The sequence below is a fragment of the Pseudophryne corroboree genome, chromosome 6, assembly GCF_028390025.1.
Source record: "Pseudophryne corroboree isolate aPseCor3 chromosome 6, aPseCor3.hap2, whole genome shotgun sequence".
NCBI lineage: Eukaryota > Metazoa > Chordata > Amphibia > Anura > Myobatrachidae > Pseudophryne > Pseudophryne corroboree.
In genome coordinates this window covers 732,940,779-732,965,261 of record NC_086449.1, presented here as the reverse complement: position 1 = coordinate 732,965,261, position 24,483 = coordinate 732,940,779, and the positions used below count along the sequence as shown (strand labels likewise).

Below are 24,483 nucleotides of genomic sequence, written 5' to 3'. Positions count from 1 at the left end.
TTAGGTAGGGTAGGGTGGGTAGAGAGTTAAACTACTTACCGGCCCTTGTCTGGATTTCGATTGTCAAGATGCCGCTGCCAGTCTCCGACAGCTGGTATTTTAATACCCAACCCGTCCTCAATGTGTACTAATAACCTCACAAATAATATTCGTTTTTAAACCCAATCTTGTTCGCACATCACAAATAATGGTGGGCTGCATCGCACACCGCGCCATTCACAGCCAGCATAACGGCATTTCTTACACCATATGCTTGAAGAAAATCTCAAATGCCAAATGTCCCAATAAAAACGGTCCTTTGCGATACAAGTACTTTTAGGTTTAAGACCTCCTATTGCGCATGCGTCGTGTGACACAAGCACCGTTTGGGGGTTGCTGAGAGGGATTCGATTGGATCCCTCTTGGGGGGGAAACACAGAAAGAAGCCCATAGGCTTCTAAAGTGTAATACCATCTAAAGAAGGTGTTGCCCACCGCGTACAAGCTCCGAAATGTATCGCATTCTAGAGCTTGGTGCATAAATTTATGAGAAACGCAGCCAAACCTCCGAAAACTGCATTTTCATAGGTTTGAACACAAAGTCAGGCTTGACGCATCCCGTTCAATATAAGTTAAAAACAGTTTCCATTAAATACGTAAAAGTAATTATGAGAAAGAAAACATCTTAACCTATGAAGTAATAGGTCACCTTATACATAGGTGGGAGGAGAAACACCAGAAAGCAGCAAGTCAAGAAATGGAGCATCATTTACCGAATTTGCTTATTCCATGAGAGGTCTAGTACTGCGTCAGAATGACCTTCGTGTGTTCCCTCTGCAGAGGCACCCTGTAGGAAGAAGCAGAAAAGTTATTTCAATTGTGTCAGTGAGCAGCAAGCCAATAGGTCAACCGGTCCTGTATCTCACATCTATTATCTGCAGCCACTGGAAAAGGCTCTCCAACGGACAGTCAAATAGTAACAGAAATGTAACAAATAATAATAAAGTTCTAAATAAATTACATTATAATCTTATACAATCTGAGTGCACCTGTTTATCGTAACTGGATAAGCTGCATACTCAGTGATGTCTCTGTTGTGTAGGGAATGGATAAGGCTGCATCCGTCAGTGAGGTCTCTGCTGTGTAGGGAATGGATAAGGCTGAATCCTCAGTGAGGTCTCTGGTGAGTAGGGAATGGATAAGCTGCATCCTCAGTGAGGTCTCTGGTGTGTAAGGAATGGATAAGGCTGAATCCTCAGTGAGGTCTCTGGTGAGTAGGGAATGGATAAGGCTGCATCCTCAGTGAGGTCTCTGGTGTGTAGGGAATGGCTAGGGCTGCATCCTCAGTGAGGTCTCTGGTGTGTAGGGAATGGATAAGCTGCATCCTCAGTGAGGTCTCTGGTGTGTAGGGAATGGATAAGGCTGCATCCTCAGTGAGGTCTCTGGTGTGTAGGGAATGGATAAGCTGCATCCTCAGTGAGGTCTCTGGTGTGTAGGGAATGGATAAGGCTGCATCCTCAGTGAGGTCTCTGGTGTGTAGGGAATGGATAAGCTGCATCCTCAGTGAGGTCTCTGGTGAGTAGGGAATGGATAAGGCTGCATCCTCAGTGAGGTCTCTGGTGTGTAGGGAATGGATAAGGCTGCATCCTCAGTGAGGTCTCTGGTGTGTAGGGAATGGATAAGCTGCATCCTCAGTGAGGTCTCTGGTGTGTAGGGAATGGATAAGGCTGCATCCTCAGTGAGGTCTCTGGTGTGTAGGGAATGGATAAGGCTGCATCCTCAGCAGTAGCGGATCTTGCCACGGGCAAGCAGGACTTATGCCTGGGGCGCCGCACCATGGCAAGATCCGCTACTGTGCCCCCCCGCTGTGAAGGGAACTAGACGCTACCCATCTAGTTTCCCTTCGTGGAGAGGACCTTTGCTGAGCGGTGCACGATGACGTCATCGCGCACCGCACAGCATTTTGGGACTGACACAGACACTAAGGGTCATAATTGACCTCTAGTTTCTATCTGTTCCATAGATCCGAGGAGAGGAACGGCGCCGGCGGAGGTCTGCAGCGGTCAGGAATCAGGAGCGGGAATAGTAAGTATTATTTTTTTATTTTTTTTGTGTAAGCGGCGCTACTCCTACAGGGGGCACAAATGGGGGCACAACTCTACAGGGGGCGTAACTGACCACACCCCCTGTATGAAGCCACGCCCCTATTTTCTGCCCGGGGCGCCGAAAGGGATAGAACCGGCCTTGATCCTCAGTGAGGTCTCTGGTGTGTATGGGGGAATGGATAAGGCTGCATCCTCAGTGAGGTCTCTGGTGTGTATGGGGGAATGGATAAGGCTGCATCCTCAGTGAGGTCTCTGGTGTGTAGGGAATGGATAAGCTGCATCCTCAGGACTCTGGTGTGTAGGGAATGGCTAGGGCTGCCTCTTCAGTGAGGTCTCTGGTGTGTAAGGAATGGATAAGGCTACATCCTCAGTGAGGTCTCTGGTGTGTAGGGAATGGATAAGGCTGCATCCTCAGTGAGGTCTCTGGTGTGTAGGGAATGGATAAGCTGCATCCTCAGTGAGGTCTCTGGTGTGTAGGGAATGGATAAGCTGCATCCTCAGTGAGGTCTCTGGTGTGTAGGGAATGGATAAGGCTGCATCCTCAGTGAGGTCTCTGGTGTGTAGGGAATGGATAAGGCTGCATCCTCAGTGAGGTCTCTGGTGTGTAGGGAATGGATAAGGCTGCATCCTCAGTGAGGTCTCTGTTGTGTAGGGAATGGATAAGGCTGCCTCCTCAGTGAGGTCTCTCGTGTGTGGGGGGAATGGATAAGGCTGCATCCTCAGTGATGTCTCTGGTGTGTAGGGAATGGATAAGGCTGCATCCTCAGTGAGGTCTTTGGTGCGTAGGGGGGAATGGATAAGGCTGCATCCTCAGTGAAGTCTCTGGTGTGTAGGGAATGGATAAGGCTGAATCCTCAGTGAGGTCTCTGGTGTGTAGGGAATGGATAAGGCTGCATCCTCAGTGAGGTCTCTGGTGTGTATGGATACAGTGCATCCGGAAAGTATTCACAGCGCTTCACATTTCCACATTTTGTTATGTTACAGCCTTATTCCAAAATGGAATAAATTATTTTCTTTTTTTTCCGCAAAATTCGACACACAATATCCAATAATGACAACGTGAAAAGTTTTTTTGAGATTTTTGCAAATTTATTAAAAATAAAAAACTAAGGAATCACATGTACTTAAGTATTCACAGCCTTTGCCACGAAGCTCAAAATTGAGCTCAGCTGCATTCTGTTTCCACTGATCATCGTTGAGATGTTCCTACAGCTGAATTGGAGTCCACCTGTGGTCAATTCAGTTGATCGGGCATGATTTGGATAGGCACACACCTGTCTATATAAAGGTCCCACACTTGACAGTGCATGTCTGAGCACAAACCAAGCATGAAGTCAAAGAAATTGTCTGTAGACCTCCGAGACAGGATTGTCTCGAGGCACAAATATTGGGAAGGGTACAGAAAAATATCTGCTGCTTTGAAAGTCCCAATGAGCATAGTGGCCTCCATCATCCGTAAATGGAAGAAGTTTGGAATCACAAGGACTCTAACTAGAGCTGGCCGGCCATCTAAACTGAGCAAACGGGGGAGAAGGGCCCTAGTCAAAGCAACAGCATTCCTCTGTGGAGAGAGCAGAACCTTCCAGAAGGACAACCATCTCAAAGCAATTCACCAATCAGGACTGTATGGTAGAGTGACCAGACAGAAGACACTCCTTAGTAAAAAGCACATGGCAGCCTGCCTGGAGTTTTCCAAAATGCACCTGAAGAACTCTCAGACAATGAGAAACAAAATTCTCTGGTCTGATGAGACAAAGATTGAACTCTTTGGCATGAATGCCAGGCATTATGTTTGGAGGAAACCAATACCATCCCTACAGTGAAGCATGGTGGTGGCAGCATAATGCTGTGGGGATGTTTTTCAGCAGCAGGAACTTGGAGACTAGCAGGATAGAGGGAAAGATGAATGCAGCAATGTGCAGATACATCCTGGATGACAACCTGCTACAGAGCGCTCTTGACCTCAGACTGGGGCGCCGGTTCATCTTTCAGCAGGACAAACCCTAAACACACAGCCAAGATATCAAAGGAGTGGCTCCAGGACAACTCTGTGAATGCCCTTGAGTGGCCCAGCCAGAGACCAGACTTGAATCCGATTGAACATCTCTGGAGAGATCTGAAAATGGCTGTGCACCGACGCTCCCCATCCAACCTGATGGAGCTTGAGAGGTGCTGCAAAGAGGAATGGGCGAAACTGCCCAAAGATAGGTGTGCCAAGCTTGTGGCATCATATTCATAAAGACTTGAGGCTGTAATTGCTGCCAAAGGTGCATCAACAAAGTATTGAGCAAAGGCTGAGAATACTTATGTACATGTGATTTCCTAGTTTTTTATTTGTAATAAATTTGCAAAAATATTTTAAAAAAACTTTATGGGGTATTGTGTGTAGAATTTTGCGGGGAAAAAATGAATTTATTCCATTTTGGAATAAGGCTATAACATAAAATGTGGAAAAAGTGAAGCGCTGTGAATACTTTCCGCATGCACTGTAAGGATGCCTCCTCTGTGACGTCTCTGGTGTGTGGGGAATGGATAAGGATGCATCCTCAGTGATGAACAAGGAGAACTGGAAGTGATGATATGGCCCCCACAGAGCCGGGATCTCAACATCATTGAGTATGTCTGGGATTATATGAAAAGACAGCAGGATTTGAACAAGCCTACATCCCTGGAAGATCTGTGGTTAGTTTTCCAAGATGTTTGGAACAACCTTCCTGCCGAGTTACTTCAAAGACTGCATGCAAGTGTACCTAGAATAATTGATGCTGTTTTGAAGGCAAAAGGTTGTCTTCTGTGCATTCACTTTGCATTTTGTGAATTGATAAAAATAAACTAAACTATTAAAGCCAGGTACACACTGGGCGATTTCAGCCTAAAAAAGAGGATTTTAATTAGCTACCGGTAAATCCTTTTCTCGTAGTCCATTAAAAGATACTGGGGGCACTTAGCACGATGGGGTCCAAAGGAGCCGATGCACTTTAAAATTTCTTCAACAGGGTGTGCTGGCTCCTCCCCTCTATGCCCTCCTACACAGCTCAGTCTAGGAAAACTGTGACCGAAGGAAATGGACATACTTGAGAGGTGGAAACATGACAATACAACTAGTGGTGAGATTAACGATCCAGCACACAACAGATCAAACATACTAGCAACAGCTAGTGAACCATAGAACAGCAACAGCTGCGTAAACAACCTCACACAAAAACGAAAACTTGCAGGAAGGCGAAGCACAGAGGCGGGCGCCCAGTATCCCTTATGGACATTCTGGACATCCTCTGTAGCCAGGGTATCAAACCTGTAAAACTTGACAAACTTGTTTGTCCCTGACCAGGTAGCAGCCCGGCACAGTTGCAAGGCCGAGACACGGGCAGGCGCCCAGGAAGAACCCACAGACCTGGTAGAGTGGGCCTTGACAGACCTACGAATAGGCCAGGCCGCCACAGCGTAGGCCTGTTGAATAGTAAGCCTAATCCAACGGGCAATAGACTGCTTTGAAGCAGGACGACCCTTTTTGTGAGCATCATAAAGCACAAAGAGGGAATCCGATTTTCGGACAGTAGCAGTCTACTAGACGTAAATCTTCAGGGCTCGCACCATATCCAAGGACTCGGGAATTGAGGAAGTGGCCGAAGCCGCCGGAACCACAATAGGCTGATTTAGGTGGAATGCAGAAACCACCTTAGGCAGGAACTGCTGTCGAGTTCCGAGTTCCGCTCTGTCCTCATGAAAGACCAGGTAGGGACTCCTACAGGACAAAGCTACAAGTTCCGAAATGCGCCTAGCAGAAGCCAAGGCAAGGAGCAAGACCATCTTCCACGTAAGGTACATGTCCTCAACCGACAGCAGAAGTTCAAACCAAGAGGACTGTAGAAAGGTCAGAACCAAGTGTAGATCCCAAGGTGCTGTGGGCGGCACAAATGGAGGCTGGATGCGTAGGACACGCTGCAGGAACGCCTGTACCTCAGGTATAGCAGCCAATTTCTTCTGAAAGAAGTGCACAAGGCCGAGACCTGAACCTTAATAGAGCCCAACCTTAGCCCCATATCCACACCAGCCTGCAAGAAACAATAAAAGTGCCCTAGGTTGAAATTCGCAGGTAGATATTTACTGCTCTCACAACAAGAAACGTATCGTTTCCAGATATGGTGGTAACGTTTCGATGTGACAGCTTTCTGAGCTTGAATCATGGTGGCAATAACCTTACCCAGAATTCCCTTCTCAGCTAGAACTAGAAGGTTCCGCTCAATTGCAATGACGTTAAACAAAACCGCCTAAGCCTGGATAGACAAACGGCCCTTGCTGAAGAAGATCCTCCCTTACTGGTAGGGGCCAGGGATCTTCTATGGCCATGGCCACAAGATCCGCGTACCAAATCCTCCGAGGCCAGTCGGGGGAAATGAGAATTGCCTGAACTTCTGTTTTTCTGATTCTTTTTAGAACCCTGGGAAGCAATGGAATCGGAGGAAACCGGTACACCAGCCGGTAAACCCATGGAGTAGTCAGCGAGTCCACTGCCAGAGGGTCCCTCGTCCTGGAACAATAGCACTGAAGCTTGTTGTTGAGCCGAGAGGCCATCAGATCGATCTGCGGACAGCCCCACAGATCTATTAACAGACGAAATACCTGAGGGTGGAGACCCCACTCTCCTGGGTGGAGGTCGTTACGACTTAGGAAGTCTGCCTCCCAGTTGTCTACTCCCGGAATTAATATGGCCGACACTGCCCTTGCATTTCTTTCAACCCAGAGGAGAATCTTGGATACCTCCCACATGCAGGCTCTTCTCTTCGTCCCACCTTGCCAAATGACGTAAGCCACTGCCGTGGCAATGTCTGATTGGACTTGAATGGCTTGACCTTGGAGTAAGATGAGAAGCCTGCAGCAGAGCATTGTATATTGATCTGAGTTCCAGTATGTTTATAGGAAGGCAGGCTTTAAGGCTTGACCACAAGCCCTGAAGGCTCACGTCCGTGGTCAAGAGAATCCAATCCTGGATACCGAAGCTACGCCCCTCCAACAGGTTGGAGGGCTGCAACCACCACAGGAGAGAAATCCTGGCCTGCGGTGAGAGACGTATGACCTGGTGCATCTGTAGATGCAAACCCAACCACTTCTTCACGATATCCAGTTGGAAGGTTCTTGCATGGAATCTGCCAAATTGAATGGCCTCGATGGAGGCCACCATCTTTCCCAACAGACTGGTACAAAGATGTACCGAGACTCTGTTTGGCTGCAGAACCACCCGAACCAACTGCTGAAGTGCCTTCGCCTTGTCTGCAGGAAGGAAGACCTTCTGAGCCACTGTGTCCAGGATCATTCCGAGAAACTGGATACGCCGAGTTGGCTCCAGGTGGGATTTTTGAAAATGCAGAATCCAACCGTGGCATGACAACAAGGATGTCGTGCGGCAGATGCTGCCCAGCTGAAGTTCCCTTGATCTGGCTTTGATCAGCAGATCGTTGTCGAAGTCAAAAATATTACATAAAGAGAACATACAAACTACACACATATAAGTAGCTATACTTGCAAATACGCGCAGCGAGCACAGCCATATATGGTAACACCCGCATTTACACGGACATGCCACAGAGATGGATTCAACACTTATTTCATACAGTACATAACTATAATAATATCAAGCGCCAGACATCATGATTTAAAATTATAGATAATGAAGTAATGTCATGTATGTGTATTATGTGAACGAAACAAGATAGACCGGTCATGTTTACTATTGAAGCAACCAGATTGATGTATAGATTCATTTGATGCTTGTTGTGAAGTTGTGGGACATTGCAGCGGATAATTATGATTAAATGTATAAAAGCTAAAATCACTTTTATTAGGACAATAGATATTCCAGGTAGTGGACAGGAAACTCAGGCCAGCCCTTTGGATGTCTTCAAGGCTGAACCTGATTAGCATATACAAAGAGACTAGTGACTCATCATGAATCCCTCCCCCAAAAAACTAGATAACACACTATTGATCACACAGGAGCTCAGTTGCTGTAAGGTCTGAGACGATGATGGAGTTATTGCCAGCTCAGTTCCTGTTTTGGTCTCAGAGGAAGATGGAGTCCCAGCATTACTTTACAGAGAGAGAGAGTGATATGGAAAGACGAATTTATATAACTTAAGGATAATGGTATTGTATGCTGGCATGTAACTGTATGTAACTGTATGTATTAACTGCTTACTGTGGGAGTTGTAATCATGTAATTATAGGTATACTGTACATTGTAATATATATTGAATCCATATCCTTTTAATAACAAATATATACATCAATGAGCTTTGGAACTCAGATAATGTGTGGGTGTATTGTTTTCTCTTATGGGATGCAGTGTTTTGCTATGTATAGTGCATATTCATGGCACATGGTAATAAGATGTGCAGGCGTTTACAATATATATTAGAGCGGGCATTTTAAATATTTGTGAGGAAACAATTTGGCATTCTCATCGTCCAGGTAGGGGACAATGTTTAATCCCTGAATCCTGAGTTGGAACATCATTTCCGCCATTACTTTGGTGAAGACCCTTGGGGCCGTGGAGAGGCCAAAGAGTAGCGCGTGGAACTGGTAGTGTTCCTCCAACAGAGCAAACCTGAGGTAGGCCTGATGAGGCGGCCATATCAGAATATGGAAGTAAGCGTCCTTTATGTCTAGAGAGACCAAGAACTGACCCTCCTCCAAACCTAAGATCACTGCTCTCAGAGACTCCATTTTGAACCGGAAAACCTGCAGATATGGGTTTAACGATTTTAGGTTCAAAATGGGCCTCACTGAACCGTCCGGTTTCAGTACCACAAAAAGGTTGGAATAATATCCTTCAACTTGTTGCTGAAGTGGCACAGGAACAATGACCTGGGTCTGAGTTATCTTTTGAATGGTCTTCTGTAACATGAGGCGCATGGTTTCTGAAGCTGGTAAACGGAACTTGAAAAACCTGTGAGGTGGAGAACTTTCGAACTCCAGTTTGCAGCCCTGGGAGATCAGGTCTTTTATCCAGGCATCATGGCAGGAGCTGTTCCAAATGGAGCTGAAGAATCTCAGACGAGCTCCCACCCTGAGATCCCCCTGGACACTGTCATGCGGAGGGTTTTGAGGAGACAGAGCTAATGCTCTGGTCCTGAGAACCAGTGGTGACAGGTTTAGGAGACTTACCTCTGGAGCCTCGTCCGCATTTGAGGCACCTCTTGCCTTACCTTTAAAGCGTGCTGTCTGAAAGGACTGCAGTGACGGTCCAGTGTAAGAATGTCTAGCAGGTGGAGCAGCAGAAGGAAGGGTACGTGGATTTTCCAGCAGTAGCCTTCGAAATCCAGGTATCCAATTCAGCCCCGAACAGCCAATCTCATGTGAAGGGCAAGGCTTCCACACTCCTTTTAGACTCCGCGTCCACCACCACAATGCTCCCACAATGCTCTGCGTGCAGAAATCACCATGGTAGAGGTACGGGATTTATAATGTCAATAACTTTGATGGTATAACAGAGGAAGCGGGCAGACTCTTGGATGTGCTGAATCAGCATTACAATATCAGCCAGGGACTTTTCCCCAGTGAGGCCCTCTTGAAGGTTACCAGCCCAAGTATGTATGGCGTGGGTCACCCAACAACCTGCAATAACAGATCTTTGGGAGGTCCCTGCTGCAACATAAATAGATTTTAAAGTTGTCTCTATTTTCCTGTCTGCGGGTTCCTTTAAGGCCGTAGCCCCTGGAATCGGCAGTACTGTCTTTGACAGACGTGATACTGACGCATCAACAGCAAGGGGAGTCTCTATAGAGATCTCTCTCTGGCAAACCCCACTTGTCTACCAGAGTCTGAAATACTTCCGGGTGTAGAGCCCATTCGCTTGCTTGAATGGTGTGTCGACTAAGAAAGTCCGCTTCCCAGTTTAGGACTCCTGGAACAAACATTGCGGACAATGCTGGAAGATGGAGTTCTGCCCACTTTAGTATGTGAATTACCTCTTTCATTGCTTTTTGGCTGCGAGTTCCTCCCTGATGCTTGAGGTACGCTACTGCTGTTGCATTGTCCGAGCGGATCTGGACTGGTTTTCCTTGCAGAGTGTCCTTTGCCTGAATCAGTGCCATGTATATGGCCCGAAGTTCCAACAGGTTTATTGGCAGGCAACTTTCTTCTTTGGCCCATTGTCCCTGGAACCATAATTTTCCGGACACTGCTCCCCAGCCCTGAAGACTGGCATCTGTTGTCAGGATCTCCAAATCTGATATCCAAAAGGGCCTCCCCTTGTCTAGATGGGATGTCTGTAGCCACCAGGCTAATGACTTTCTTACCTTTTCTGAAAGTACTATGGTCGGTTTCTTTATTGTCTGGTGTACTCCATTCGATCTGGCCAGAATCAGACGCTGCAGAGGTCTTGAGTGGAATTGTGCATACTCCACCATGTCGAATGTTGACACCATTAAACCCATCATTCGCATTGCTGCATGAATTGATATTGTTTGACTGTGTAACAACTCCTGAGTCCTTAACTGCACCTTGGATATCTTGTCCGAGGTAAAAATATTCTATGCAGACTTGAATCCAATACAGCCCCCAAGTGAACCATCCATTGTGATGGAATCAGAGATGACTTTGCCCAATTTATGAGCCATCCGTGCTCCTGTAGACAAGCTATTGTTTGTTGGAGATGGCCCAGGAGCAATTCCTGGGATTGTGCCAGGATTAAAAGGTCGTAGAGGTATGGAAAAATTCTTATCCCCTGCTTGCGGAGATAAGCTGCCATAACCACCATAATTTTGGTAAATACTCTGGGGGCTGTGGCTAACCCAAAGGGTAAAGCCTGGAACTGAAAATGCTGCTGGAGGATGGTGAAACCCGAGATAACACTGATGAGACAGTGCTATAGGAACATACAGGTAAGCATCCTGTATATCCAGGGATACCATATAATCCCCTGGTTCCATGGCCAAAACTATGGAGCGTAACGTCTCCATGTGGAACCGCGATACCCAAATGTATTTGTTTAGCATTTTGAGATTGAGAATGGGCCGAAACTACCCATTTAGCTTCTGAACCAAAAACAGGTTGGAGTAAAAACCCTGTGCCCGTTGTGCAGGGGGTACTGGAATAATTAATCCTGACTGAAGCAATTTATGAACTGCCTCTTGCAGGCTTTGGCCTTCACCTCTACCCGAGATGGGCTGGTGCAGAAGAAGCTTCGAGGAGGCTGCTTCTTGAAAGGGAAAACATAATCCAGGAATACCGCTTCTTGCACCCAGGCATCTGTTGTAGACTGCTGCCATATCTGTGCAAAATGAAGAAGTCGGCCCCCTACCCCGGGGTCCTCCAGGCGGAGGCCCGCACCATCAGGCTGATGGCTTATCTTCTGGTTAGGAAGCTGGCCCTCTGGTGGCCCAATGCTTCTTATCTTGTATTGGGGCTGCTAATGTTCACTTTTTACTTTTGCTTTTCCTTGCAACCGAAATGGCCGAAAAACCGAACTCTTAGGCTTGGGATTATATGTGGCAGGAAACCTGACTTTCTTGGATTCTGCTTCTGATTCCAGAATATCTGTCAATTCCTTAACAAACAGAATATTCCCAGTAAAAGGCAGAGTCCAGAACCTTTTTTGATTCTGAATCAGCTTTCCATGTACGTAACCAAACTGCTCGAGCAGCTACTGTTTAGGCTGATGCTCTAGAAGCAATCGTACCCATATCTATTGCTGCTACTTCCAAGAATATTACAGCCTGTTTCACGTGAGCTATATGGGATTCTTGCTCCCCAGAAGGTGCTGAAAGGCCATCATCCAGTATCTCAGCCCATTCAGCTACTGCTTTTGCCATCCAAGCTGAAGCCATAGCTGGCCTTATGACTGCCCCCAACAGAGAAAATATGGTTTTCAAAAACCCATCCACTCTCCTGTCAGTGAAATCATCTAATGACGTTGACGGCAAAGGCAATATAGATTTTCGAATGACATGCGTATCTACTTTAGGAGGCACTTCCCTTTTTAAACAGTCCCCAGTTGGAAAAGGATAATTTGAATCCCATTTTCAGGGAATTCTGTATTTTTTATTGGGTGTAGCCCAAGCTTCTTCCATGATTTCAGTCATCTGATCTGATCATGGAAACTATCCTGTTTTGGGACGTTTAAACACAGGTGCCTTAGTTTTTAACACCGGCTCTGCTGAATTCTCTAAGGACAGAATAGCCTTCATTGCTCTAATTAATTCAGCTACATCCACTGAGCTGATACCCTCTACCTGTTCTTCGTATGCTAAAGCAGAGTAGATAGAGCTATCATCATCTGATGTATCATCCTGTGTAGCTTGTAAATTTTATGATTAATTTACCCTCGGTTTATCAGCTTGTTTCATTGGAGAAGCTGTTGGGGATATACCATAGGAAGGGAGCTGCATGTATGGGTTAATACTAGTGTACCCTACTCCTGGTATTGAAGCTATACTGGACACGGTCTGTGCAAACATTGCCCACGGTGGATCTACCTGATGCTGAACAGGGATCTGCCTTGTAATCTGCTGAAAAGCAAAACAATTTGCACATAAACCATCCTGTACCAGATCCTGAAAGGATAATACCATTTTTCAGGACAAACATTTTGAGTGTTGGTGTTACGGTCAGTGTAACATTGTCACTTTTGCCGCTCTTAGACATGATAAATAATCAGCACTTCCACGGTGTAGTACACAATTTGTGAATGTAATCACTTTACCCTTTAAAGTGATATCAGTCTGACCCTACCCATGCACCAGCATTAAGGCTCAGGAGAAACCACTGACAAACATATATAAAGTCAGCAATCACACTAGCAGTCAGTCACATGTTATATATTAGTCATATGAGCATATTATCAACTACAAATATATTTCAAAGTATGTAGGAGTACAAATTACTGTATTCTGTTCTATACAGATCTTACCGTTTTCAGACGCAATGTGAAGAAACCACAGTAATGTACACAGACTCATATGCAATGGGCACTAAACTTAACTATTCACACTAACAAAAGTAGATAGAAATTTAGTGCTGTATAACCCGTACTCAGTAGAGTGGGATACAGGGGGACTCACCTCACTTCCAAGATCGATCAATATGTTAACAAACGCTGAGTGGATCCAAACGCTACTAGTGTACACTGTCACTCCGGGAACTTTAGGTGAACACAGACGCTCCGGTCACACAGACGCTTGTACTGCGACCGGGTCTCCTTGCGGTAGTTTTTTAGTGAACACAGACCATGGCGGAAGACCGACAGAAACTGGTCATTAACTGGGGGGAGGGGCGACCAGGAGAGCGTCTGACCTCCCACCTCTGACATCAACCCTAGGGATCGCAGCCTCAAACTATTCCTGGTGCCTTAAGATCCCTAAGGCCTAGCGCTGGAGCACCCGTGGTGGCGGCGCGCCAGCTACTGTTTGGTAGTCTCCTCCCAAAACAGTGCGGCTGTGTCTGTATTCCCCTTCTAAGCGGAACCGATGCCTTACCTTCTCCCCGTGCTCCGGCCACAGCCTGGCCACGTCTGCTGTACCTGCTAGTATATCCGACACAGACGCCAGTCAAGACAGCACTTGCACCGTGGGTAAGCTTTGCTGTGACCCGGCGGAGAGCTGTTGGAGCGACTCTTTCCAATATGCGTATAAGACGCTGTTAGGAAAGATCACTCAAAAACATAGTAAGACTATAAAAAATAAATAAGAAAGCTTAGGGCTGCCAAAAACAGCAGCCCTCTGACCATGGTCCGGCTCCTGCCGCACCAAACAAAAAAAATGATTTGCCTGAGCCAGTGGGCGGGTATATATGGACGGGCCCGTTGCATCCTGGGAGGACTGAAAGCTTGTGATCGTTTGGTGCCAATCCGCTATCACTCCATCATATCCCATTGTTATCCTGTGGATAACCTGTGGACTCAGCCGGAGAAAGGATTGCTGCACATCTATCTCATTCCCAGGAATATTAAGGACATCCCATATAGCAATGATAAGCTAGTATACACCCTGTGCAGCAGAGGAATCATCTAATTCATCATTAGATTCTAGCTCATCCCCCTGTTCCACTTCTGGCACCTCCTCCTCGGATTCCGAGAGGATATCAGGTAACCCCTTTATTTGGGGTAATGGACTTGGTAGAGGAGAAACATGTCTGCCCTATCTTTTGTCAGAGCAGCCATAGACTGTTGTAACTGCTGCCTTTCCTGTCTGGCAGTAGTCAATTCATTGGACATGTCAGCCATCATAGTTTTTATAGAGCAAAGCCAAGCTGGCTCCTGCAAATCCCCCCCAGAAGCCCCACTACCATGTGAAGGCTGACTGCATTGTTCACACATGAGAGAATCTGCGGGGTAGGGGGAAAACCTGATGTGACAAATAGTGCACACAACTTTTTTCACCATGCTGACAGAGGACACTTACATTCACACACATACTCAGAGACACAGAGACAAGCAAACCTGCCCCACCCAGTATGTGTGAAGAGACTCAGAGAGGAGGAACCAGTACATAGCCTGAAACTAACAATTATACAGTTAGAAGTGAAGCAATTTGGTGTACAGTGCGTGAGGAGCCTAATACAGGTTGAGTATCCCATATCCAAATATTCCGAAATACGGAATATTCCGAAATACAGACTTTTTTGAGTGAGAGTGAGATAGTGAAACCTTTGTTTTCTGATGGCTCAATGTCCACAAACTTTGTTTAATACACAAAGTTATTAAAAATATTGTATTAAATGACCTTCAGGCTGTGTGTATAAGGTGTATATGAAACATATATGAATTGTGTGAATGTAGACACACTTTGTTTAATGCACTAAGTTATAAAATATATTGGCTAAAATGACCATCAGGCTGTGTGTATAAGGTGTATATGTAACATAAATGCATTCTGTGCTTAGGTTTAGGTCCCATCGCCATGATATCTCATTATGGTATGCAATTATTCCAAAATACGGAAAAATCCCATATCCAAAATACCTCTGGTCCCAAGCATTTTGGATAAGGGATACTCAAACTGTATAAGGGTCCCACGGCGGGCTCTCCCCCTTAACCACACCCCTGTACCAGTGTCTGGCCGTGGAGGATCACTTGGGGGAGCTGGCAGTCCTGCAGCAATGCTGAGAGTGCAGGAAATGGCGCCAGGAAGCCGCTGTTCCCGCTCTGAGGAGGCTCCGCCCCTTGTAATGGCGCTAGAGCTATGTGTATATTTATACTGGCAAAGGTCCCCAATGTGTGTAAAATGAGGTACAAGTACCTATTTTCACCACTGCTGGCCAGTCTACGCAGGGGAGCTATGGGATCACCCCAAGGGGAGTCCGTATGCCCACCCCGCGATCGCACCTCGCATAGTAGCGGGGGCCCTCGCAAGCAAGGTCCCCGGTTGTCACTCACCACTCTGCCGACCTTCAGGCCCTGTACTGGGGGTGTGCGGCGTGCTGCGGGTGTGTGCAAGAGTGCAATGCCTGTGGTACACTGACAACCAGGACCATTGTACTGTCAGCGGGATCCGACTCAGCACCTCCAGGAGGCCATTGTCGGTCCCCCCCGAGTGTCCCTCGGTGCAGGTAAGCTGTTGCCCAACAGCTTACCTGAAAATAACAAACATTAAAATAAACTGAAGAAAAACTCTGGAACTCCAGAGTGCGCATCCTCTCCTGAGGGTACATTTTTCTAAACTGAGCTGTGTGGGAGGGCATAGAGGGGAGGAGCCAGCACACCCTGTTGAAGAAATTTAAAGTGCACCGGGTCCTTTGGACCCCATCTATACCCCATCGTACTAAGCATCACCAGTATCCCTTATGGATAATAGAGAAATAAACGAAAACGACATAAAATAGGATTTTAATACCTACCGGTAACTCCTTTTCTCTTAGTCCGTAGAGGATGCTTCAAGAACCATGGGGTATAGACGGGATCCGCAGGAGACATGGGCACACTATAAGACTTTGAATGGGTGTGAACTGGCTCCTCACTCTATGCCCCTCCTCCAGTCTCCAGTTATAGGAACTGTGCCCAGGGAGACGGACATTTCGAGGAAAAGGATTTATTTAATTATTTTAAACTAAGATGAGATACATACCAGCTCACACAACCAACACGCCGTACAACATGGCATTCAACAACAACGCATGCAACGGCATGACCAACAGCAGTCACAGATTTGACTGAACTCAACGCAACATGAGCGTAACTATAAGCAAACTGCAGATACAGCCCGCACTGGGACGGGCGCCCAGCATCGTCTACGGACTAAGGGGGTAATTCCAAGTTGATCGCAGCAGGAAATTTTTTAGCAGTTGGGCAAAACCATGTGCACTGCAGGGGAGGCAAATTTAACATGTGCAGAGAGAGTTAAATTTGGGTGTGGTGTGTTCAATCTGCAAACTAATTTGCAGTTTAAAAATAAAGCAGCCAGTATTTACACTGCACAGAAATAAAATAACCCACCCAAATCTAACTCTTTCTGCACATGTTATATCTGCCTCCCCTGCAGTGCACATGGTTTTGCCCAACTGCTAAAAAAAATTCCTGCTGCGATCAACTTGGAATTACCCCCTAAGAGAAAAGGATTTACCGGTAGGTATTAAAATCCTATTTTCTCATACGTCCTAGAGGATGCTTCAAGAACCATGGGGTTTATACCAAAGCGCTAGAATGGGCAGGAGAGTGCGGATGACTCTGCAGCACCGATTGACCAAACAAGAGGTCCTCCTCAGCCAGTGTATCAAACTTGATTGTAGAAACAGAAAATGGTCCCTACAAAGAAATGGGGAACCAAAGAGAAAAAGCCTCTTTGTGGGTGCACTCTTTCAAAAACAATATATATTTATTATTTTTCAATATTTATTGTGTAAAAAATTATACTTTATTTCGACAATTAAAAATGATGTGTATAAAGAAAAGGGCAAAAATACCTATTGGTATACCCTATAGAACAGATAAATAAGGTACAAAGGTGATTATATCTCATATAATAAGCTCCTCCAAAAATAACAATATATCTCAAAAGATTCTTTGTAATAGTTTGTAGCAACCCCTGTATACAGTGGTGTGTTTAAGAGTGAGGGCAATAGTACCAAAACTCTTGACACGGGATGCGATTTAATAAAATCTGAAATGGAGGAGAGTTGATTAATTACATGCTAGGCGAAAATTTATGTGCTGATAAATTAAGTAGGCAAAAAGGATTATATAGCAATAATATGCTTATTGCTGTCCTTGTAAAGTATTACACAGTGATATTAAATGTTACACAATAAGTGTCAGAAGTAACAAGTCCCACAGTAGGAAGCTGTAACTGACAATCATTTAAATTAGATATTGTATTTATATCAATTTATCTCGCTAATGCGTACAACAATTTCTGTCTGCTAAGTCAGGTGTAACAAATATTGATTTTCACTGCAAGGATAATTATAATAAAGAACAAAACTGGTATATTAATTGGTTAACATTGACCTTGTAATAATAAAAGGTGAGTGTTGGAAAGTACCCGTGCCGTTAATCCACTAACTTCTGCTGCCTTCCCATGTGTGAAAAGGTGTCACAGTGAATGGGAGGTGAGAGAGTCAGCGGCCGGAGCGGGTATGAAGGAAGACAGTGGCGTTACTTGCTGTTGTCGGGAAACGGAGAGGGGTTATCCTGATAACATTATTGTCATTGCAGGAAGAAACCCACTCCCGTCCCGCAATGAGTGCGTGCCGAAATACCTCTGATTATGAGAGGGTCCTGCTGTTGTAGCCCCCGTGGATATCCTTGCTTGAGAAGCGTGTAAGGAGTTTTGCCTACAACTCCGGGTCCGTGAGCGTTACACGGGATTCCCGGAAGGACGTCAGAATGACGTCAGAGTGTTTGAGAAGCGGACGTACGTTTCACCCTAGCCGGGCTTGTTCACCTTTAGTCCTGGTCAGGACTAAAGGTGAACAAGCCCGGCTAGGGTGAAACGTACGTCCGCTTCTCAAACACTCTGACGTTATTCTGACGTCCTTCCGGGAATCCCGTGTAACGCTCACGGACCCGGAGTTGTAGGCAAAACTCATTACACGCTTCTCAAGCAAGGATATCCACGGGGGCTACAACAGCAGGACCCTCTCATAATCAGAGGTATTTCGGCACGCACTCATTGCGGGACGGGAGTGGGTTTCTTCCTGCAATGACAATAATGTTATCAGGATAACCCCTCTCCGTTTCCCGACAACAGCAAGTAACGCCACTGTCTTCCTTCATACCCGCTCCGGCCGCTGACTCTCTCACCTCCCATTCACTGTGACACCTTTTCACACATGGGAAGGCAGCAGAAGTTAGTGGATTAACGGCACGGGTACTTTCCAACACTCACCTTTTATTATTACAAGGTCAATGTTAACCAATTAATATACCAGTTTTGTTCTTTATTATAATTATCCTTGCAGTGAAAATCAATATTTGTTACACCTGACTTAGCAGACAGAAATTGTTGTACGCATTAGCGAGATAAATTGATATAAATACAATATCTAATTTAAATGATTGTCAGTTACAGCTTCCTACTGTGGGACTTGTTACTTCTGACACTTATTGTGTAACATTTAATATCACTGTGTAATACTTTACAAGGACAGCAATAAGCATATTATTGCTATATAATCCTTTTTGCCTACTTAATTTATCAGCACATAAATTTTCGCCTAGCATGTAATTAATCAACTCTCCTCCATTTCAGATTTTATTAAATCGCATCCCGTGTCAAGAGTTTTGGTACTATTGCCCTCACTCTTAAACACACCACTGTATACAGGGGTTGCTACAAACTATTACAAAGAATCTTTTGAGATATATTGTTATTTTTGGAGGAGCTTATTATATGAGATATAATCACCTTTGTACCTTATTTATCTGTTCTATAGGGTATACCAATAGGTATTTTTGCCCTTTTCTTTATACACATCATTTTTAATTGTCGAAATAAAGTATAATTTTTTACACAATAAATATTGAAAAATAATATATATATATTGTTTTTGAAAGAGTGCACCCACAAAGAGGCTTTTTCTCTTTGGTTCCCCATTTCTTTGTAGGGACCATTTTCTGTTTCTACAATCATATTTAATACCTCTGGGGTCGCACCGCCAACATATATAGAAATCTCTTGTTTCATTGTAATAAATTTATGATATTCTGATACTGTTGGCTCAACATGATTTAATGAAATCAATTGTAGCAGTGCAGGCAAACTCAAACCCTCTGTTTTAGTGTATCAAACTTGTAAAACTTCGCAAAGGTGTTTGATCCCAACCAAGTAGCAGCTCGGCAAAGTTGTAACGCCGAGACTCCCCGGGCAGCCGCCCAGGATGAGCCCACCTTTCTGGTAGAATGGGCTTTCACAGATTTTGGTAACGGCAATCCTGCCGTAGAATGAGCTTGCTGAATCGTATTACAGATCCAGCGCGCAATAGTCTGCTTAGAAGCAGGAGCCCCAATCTTGTTGGGAGCCCACAGGACAAACAGAGCCTCTGTTTTCCTAATCTGCGATGTTCTGGCGACATAGATTTTCAAAGCTCTGACCACATCTAGAGACTTCGACTCCGCCAAGGCCTCAGTAGGCACTGGCACCACAATAGGCTGGTTTACGTGAAAAGATGAAACCACTTTTGGCAGAAATCTGCTTTATCTGCATGGAAAATCAAATAGGTGCTTTTGTGAGACAAAGCCGCCAATTCAGACACTCGCCTTGCTGACACCAAGGCCAACAACATGACCATTTTCCAAGTAAGGAATTTTAACTCTACCTTTCGCAAAGGTTCAAACCAATGTGATTGCAAAAATTGCAACACCACATTAAGATCCCACGGTGCCACAGGAGGAACAAATGGAGGTTGGCTGTGCAGCACGGCTTTAACAAAGGTCTGAACTTCTGGAAGAGAAGCCAATTGATTCTGAAAAAAGATTGACAAGGCCGAAATCTGTACTTTAATAGAGCCTAACTTTAGCCCCGCATCCACACCTGCTTGTAGGAAATGGAGCAAACGCCACAGGTGAAATTCTTCCGTAGGAGCCTTCTTGGATTCACACCAAGACACATATTTTCTCCAAATACGGTGGTAATGCTTTGCTGTTACTTCTTTTCTAGCCTGAAGAAGTGTGGGAATGACTTCACTGGGAATACCCTTTCGGGCTAGAATTTGATGTTCAACCACCACGCCGTCAAACGCAGCCGCGGTGAAACACGCACGGCCCCTATTGTAACAGGTCCTCCCGAAGAGGCCAGGGATCTTCTATGAGCAACTCCTTAAGATCTGGATACCAGGCCCTTTTTGGCCAATCCGGAACAATGAGGATCGCCTGAACCCTTGTTCTTCTTATAAGTTTTATCATCTTTGGAATGAGTGGAAGTGGAGGGAACACATATACCGACTGAAACAACCACGGTGTCACTAGGGCGTCCACCGCTATCGCTTGAGGGTCCCTTGACCTGGAACAAAATCTCTGAAGTTTCTTGTTGAGGCAGGACGCCATCATGTCTACTTGAGGAACTCCCCAACGACATGTCACTTCTGCAAAGACCTCTTGATGAAGACCCCACTTTCCTGGATGGAGATCGTGTCTGCTGAGGAAGTCTGCTTCCCAGTTGTCCACTCCTGGAATGAAGACTGCTGACAGAGAGCTGGCATGTCTTTCCACCAAGCGAAGAATCTTCGTGGCCTCAGCCATCGCAGCTCTGCTCCTTGTTCCGCCTTGGCGGTTTATGTATGCCACTGCTGTCACGTTGTCTGACTGAATCAAGACAGGCAGACGTCGAAGAAGATGTTCTGCTTGCAGTATACCGTTGTAAATGGCTCTTAATTCCAGAATGTTTATGTGTAGACAAGCTTCCTGGCTCGACCACTTTCCCTGAAAGTTTCTTCCCTGTGTGACTGCTCCCCAGCCTCGGAGGCTTGCATCTGTGGTCACCAGGATCCAATCCTGAATCCTGAACCTGCGTCCCTCCAGAAGGTGAGAACTGTGCAGCCACCACAGAAGGGAGATTCTGGTCCTGGGAGATAGAATTATCTTCCGATGCATGTCCAGGTGAGACCCGGACCACTGGTCCAACAGGTTCCACTGAAACACCCTGGCATGGAACCTGCCATACGGAATAGCCTCGTAGGCCGCCACCATCTTCCCCAGCAACAGAGTGCATTGAAGAACTGACACTTTTGCTGGTTTCAGAATCTGTTTTACCATGTTCTGTATTTCCAGAGCTTTTTCCACTGGAAGAAAAACTCTGCAAATCTGTGTCCAGAATCATACCCAAGAACGACAGCCGTCTCGTTGGATCCAACAGTGATTTTGGCAAATTTAGGAGCCAACCGTGTTGTTACAGAATCGTCAGTGAAAGGGCAACATTCTTTATCAATTGCTCCTTGGACCTCGCCTTTATGAGGAGATCGTCCAAGTACGGGATAATTGTGATTCCCTGCTTGCGCAGGAGAACCATAATTTCCGCCATTACTTTGGTGAAAACCCTCGGAGCCGTGCACAGACCAAACGGCAGCGTCTGAAAATGGTAATGAAAATCCTGTACCGCAAATCTCAGGTAAGCCTGATGTGGAGGATATATGGGGATATGCAAGTAGGCCTCTTTATGTCGACGATACCATAAAATCCCCCTCTTCCAGACTGGAGATCACTGCTCGAACAGATTCCATCTTGAAATTTAATCTTTTTAGAAAGAAATTGAGGGATTTTAGGCTCAGAATCGGTCTGACTGAGCCATCCGGCTTCGGGACCATGAACAGGCTTGAATAAAAACATTCCCCCTGTTTTGACGGGGGCACCGTGACAATTACTTGATTTTGACACAACTTTAGTATCGCAGCGCTTACTATTTCCCTTTCCAGAAGAGAAGCTGGCAAGGCCGATTTGAAAAATCGGTGAGGGGCACGTCTTGAAACTCTAACTTGTACCCTTGGGTTACTATGTCTACTATCCAAGGATCCAGGTCCAAGTGTACCCAGACCTGACTGAAAAGTTGGAGACGTGCCCCCACCGGTGCGGACTCCCGCAGAGGAGCCCCAGCGTCATTCGGTGGATTTGGTAGAAGCCGGAGAGGACTTCTGCTCTTGGGAACTTGCCACAGCCTGTGACCTTTTTCCCCTTCTTCTCCCCCTCGCAGCAAGGAAGGAGGACCCACGTCCTTTTTTGAATTTATTGGGCCGAAAGGACTGCATCTGATAGTGAGGCGATTTCTTTTGCTGTGCAGGAACATAAGGTAAAAATGAAGACTTACCCGCGGTGGCCATAGACACCAGGTCAGTGAGGCCGTCACCAAACAAGACCTTACTGTTAAACGGTAGAGACTCCATCGCCTTCTTAGAGTCAGCATCAGCATTCCATTGATGAATCCACAATGCTCTCCTTGCCAAGACTGCCATGGCATTGGCCCTTGATCCCAAAAGGCCAATATCCCTTACAGCTTCTTTTAAATATGCTGCAGCATCCCTGATGTGACCCAAAGTCAAAAGCACACTATCCCTGTCTCGGGTATCTACCTCAGATGACAAGTTATCTGCCCACTTTTCAATAGCGCTACTCACCCATGCCGAAGCAACGGCAGGCCTGAGTAGCGACCCTGTAGTGACATAAATGGATTTTAGGGTATTTTCCTGCTTACGATCTGCAGGATCCTTTAGGGCTGCAGTGTCAGGGGACGGAAGCGCCACCTTTTTGGATAGACGCGATAAAACTTTGTCTACTGTGGGGATTGACTCCCACCTTTCCCTGTCCCCAGAGGGGAACGGATATGCCACTGGAATTCTTTTGGGAACATGTATCTTTTTGTCAGGATTTTCACAAGCCTTTTCAAAAAGTGCGTTCAGTTCATGAGAGGGAGGAAACGTTACCTCAGGTTTCTTTCCTTTAAACATACAGACCCTAGTATCAGGAACAGCAGGGTCCTCAGTGATATGTAATACGTCTTTTATCGCCACAATCATGTACTGAATACTCTTAGCCAGTTTTGGACGTAATCTGGCATCACTATAGTCGACACTGGAATCAGAGTCCGTGTCGGTATCTGTATCTGCTATCTGGGTAAATGCACGTTTCTGTGACCCCGAAGGGGTCTAGGCCTGTGACAAAGCATCTTCCATGGATTTCCTCCATGTCTGGTTCTTAGACTCAGATTTATCAAATCTCTTAGTCAACTTAGTCACATTTGCGTTTAAAACACTCAACATATTCACCCAATCATCCGTCGGCGGTGCCGACACGGTCACTCTCGCAGTATTTTCTGTCCCCACTCCAGCCTCCTCCTGGGAAGAGCATTCAGCCTCAGACATGTCGACACACACGTACCAACACCCACAACCACACTGGGGCTATAGGAGACAGACCCACAATAAAGCCTGCAAGAGAGACACAGAGAGAGTTCTGCCAGCTCACACCCAGTGCCTATCCCGGTACTGGAGCAAGTAACAAGACTACCCAGACCTGCTAGCGCTTTAATATATATATATATATCATTTAGCACCAAATACTTGTGACCCCCCCCCCCGTTTTGCACCGTTACTTGTACAGCAGTGTGGAGGTCAGGGCCAGCGTCTCTGCAGCTTCTGTGAAGAGAAAATGGCGCTGGTCAGAGCTGTGTGGGCTAAGCCCCGCCCACTACATGGCGCGCTTCAGTCCCGCTTAAAAATAAGATTTTACTCACCGGTAAATCTATTTCTCGTAGTCCGTAGTGGATGCTGGGAACTCCGTAAGGACCATGGGGAATAGCGGCTCCGCAGGAGACTGGGCACAACTAAAGAAAGCTTTAGGACTACCTGGTGTGCACTGGCTCCTCCCTCTATGACCCTCCTCCAGACCTCAGTTAGGATACTGTGCCCGGAAGAGCTGACACAATAAGGAAAGGATTTTGAATCCCGGGTAAGACTCATACCAGCCACACCAATCACACCGTATAACTCGTGATACTAAACCTAGTTAACAGTATGAAATATAACTGAGCCTCTCAACAGATGGCTCAACAATAACCCTTTAGTTAAACAATAACTATATACAAGTATTGCAGACAATCCGCACTTGGGACGGGCGCCCAGCGTCCACTACGGACTACGAGAAATAGATTTACCGGTGAGTAAAATCTTATTTTCTCTGACGTCCTAGTGGATGCTGGGAACTCCGTAAGGACCATGGATTATACCAAAGCTCCCAAACGGGCGGGAGAGTGCGGATGACTCTGCAGCACCGAATGAGCGAACTCTAGGTCCTCCTCAGCCAGGGTATCAAACTTGTAGAATTTAGCAAATGTGTTTGACCCCGACCAAGTAGCTGCTCGGCAAAGTTGTAAAGCCGAGACCCCTCTGGCAGCCGCCCAAGAAGAGCCCACCTTCCTCGTGGAATGGGCTTTTACAGATTTAGGATGCGTCAGTCCAGCCGCAGAATGTGCAAGTTGATTCGT

The 24,483-nt window shown here is 46.0% G+C and overlaps 1 protein-coding gene and 1 long non-coding RNA gene across 3 annotated transcripts in view; one reads left to right on the top strand and one right to left on the bottom strand.

The window, feature by feature from the left end:
* Window positions 1-24,483, bottom strand: part of PWP1 (PWP1 homolog, endonuclein) — a 248,794-nt gene that overhangs the window by 32,802 nt on the left and 191,509 nt on the right. For both annotated transcript variants that reach the window (XM_063928458.1, XM_063928459.1), the window contains one exon: window positions 752-825. In XM_063928458.1, the coding sequence (XP_063784528.1) occupies window positions 752-825 (74 nt within the window). The remainder of the gene's footprint in view (window positions 1-751; window positions 826-24,483) is intronic.
* Window positions 1-24,483, top strand: part of LOC134933337 (uncharacterized) — a 177,065-nt gene that overhangs the window by 95,597 nt on the left and 56,985 nt on the right. The gene's annotated exons all lie outside the window — the stretch shown is intronic.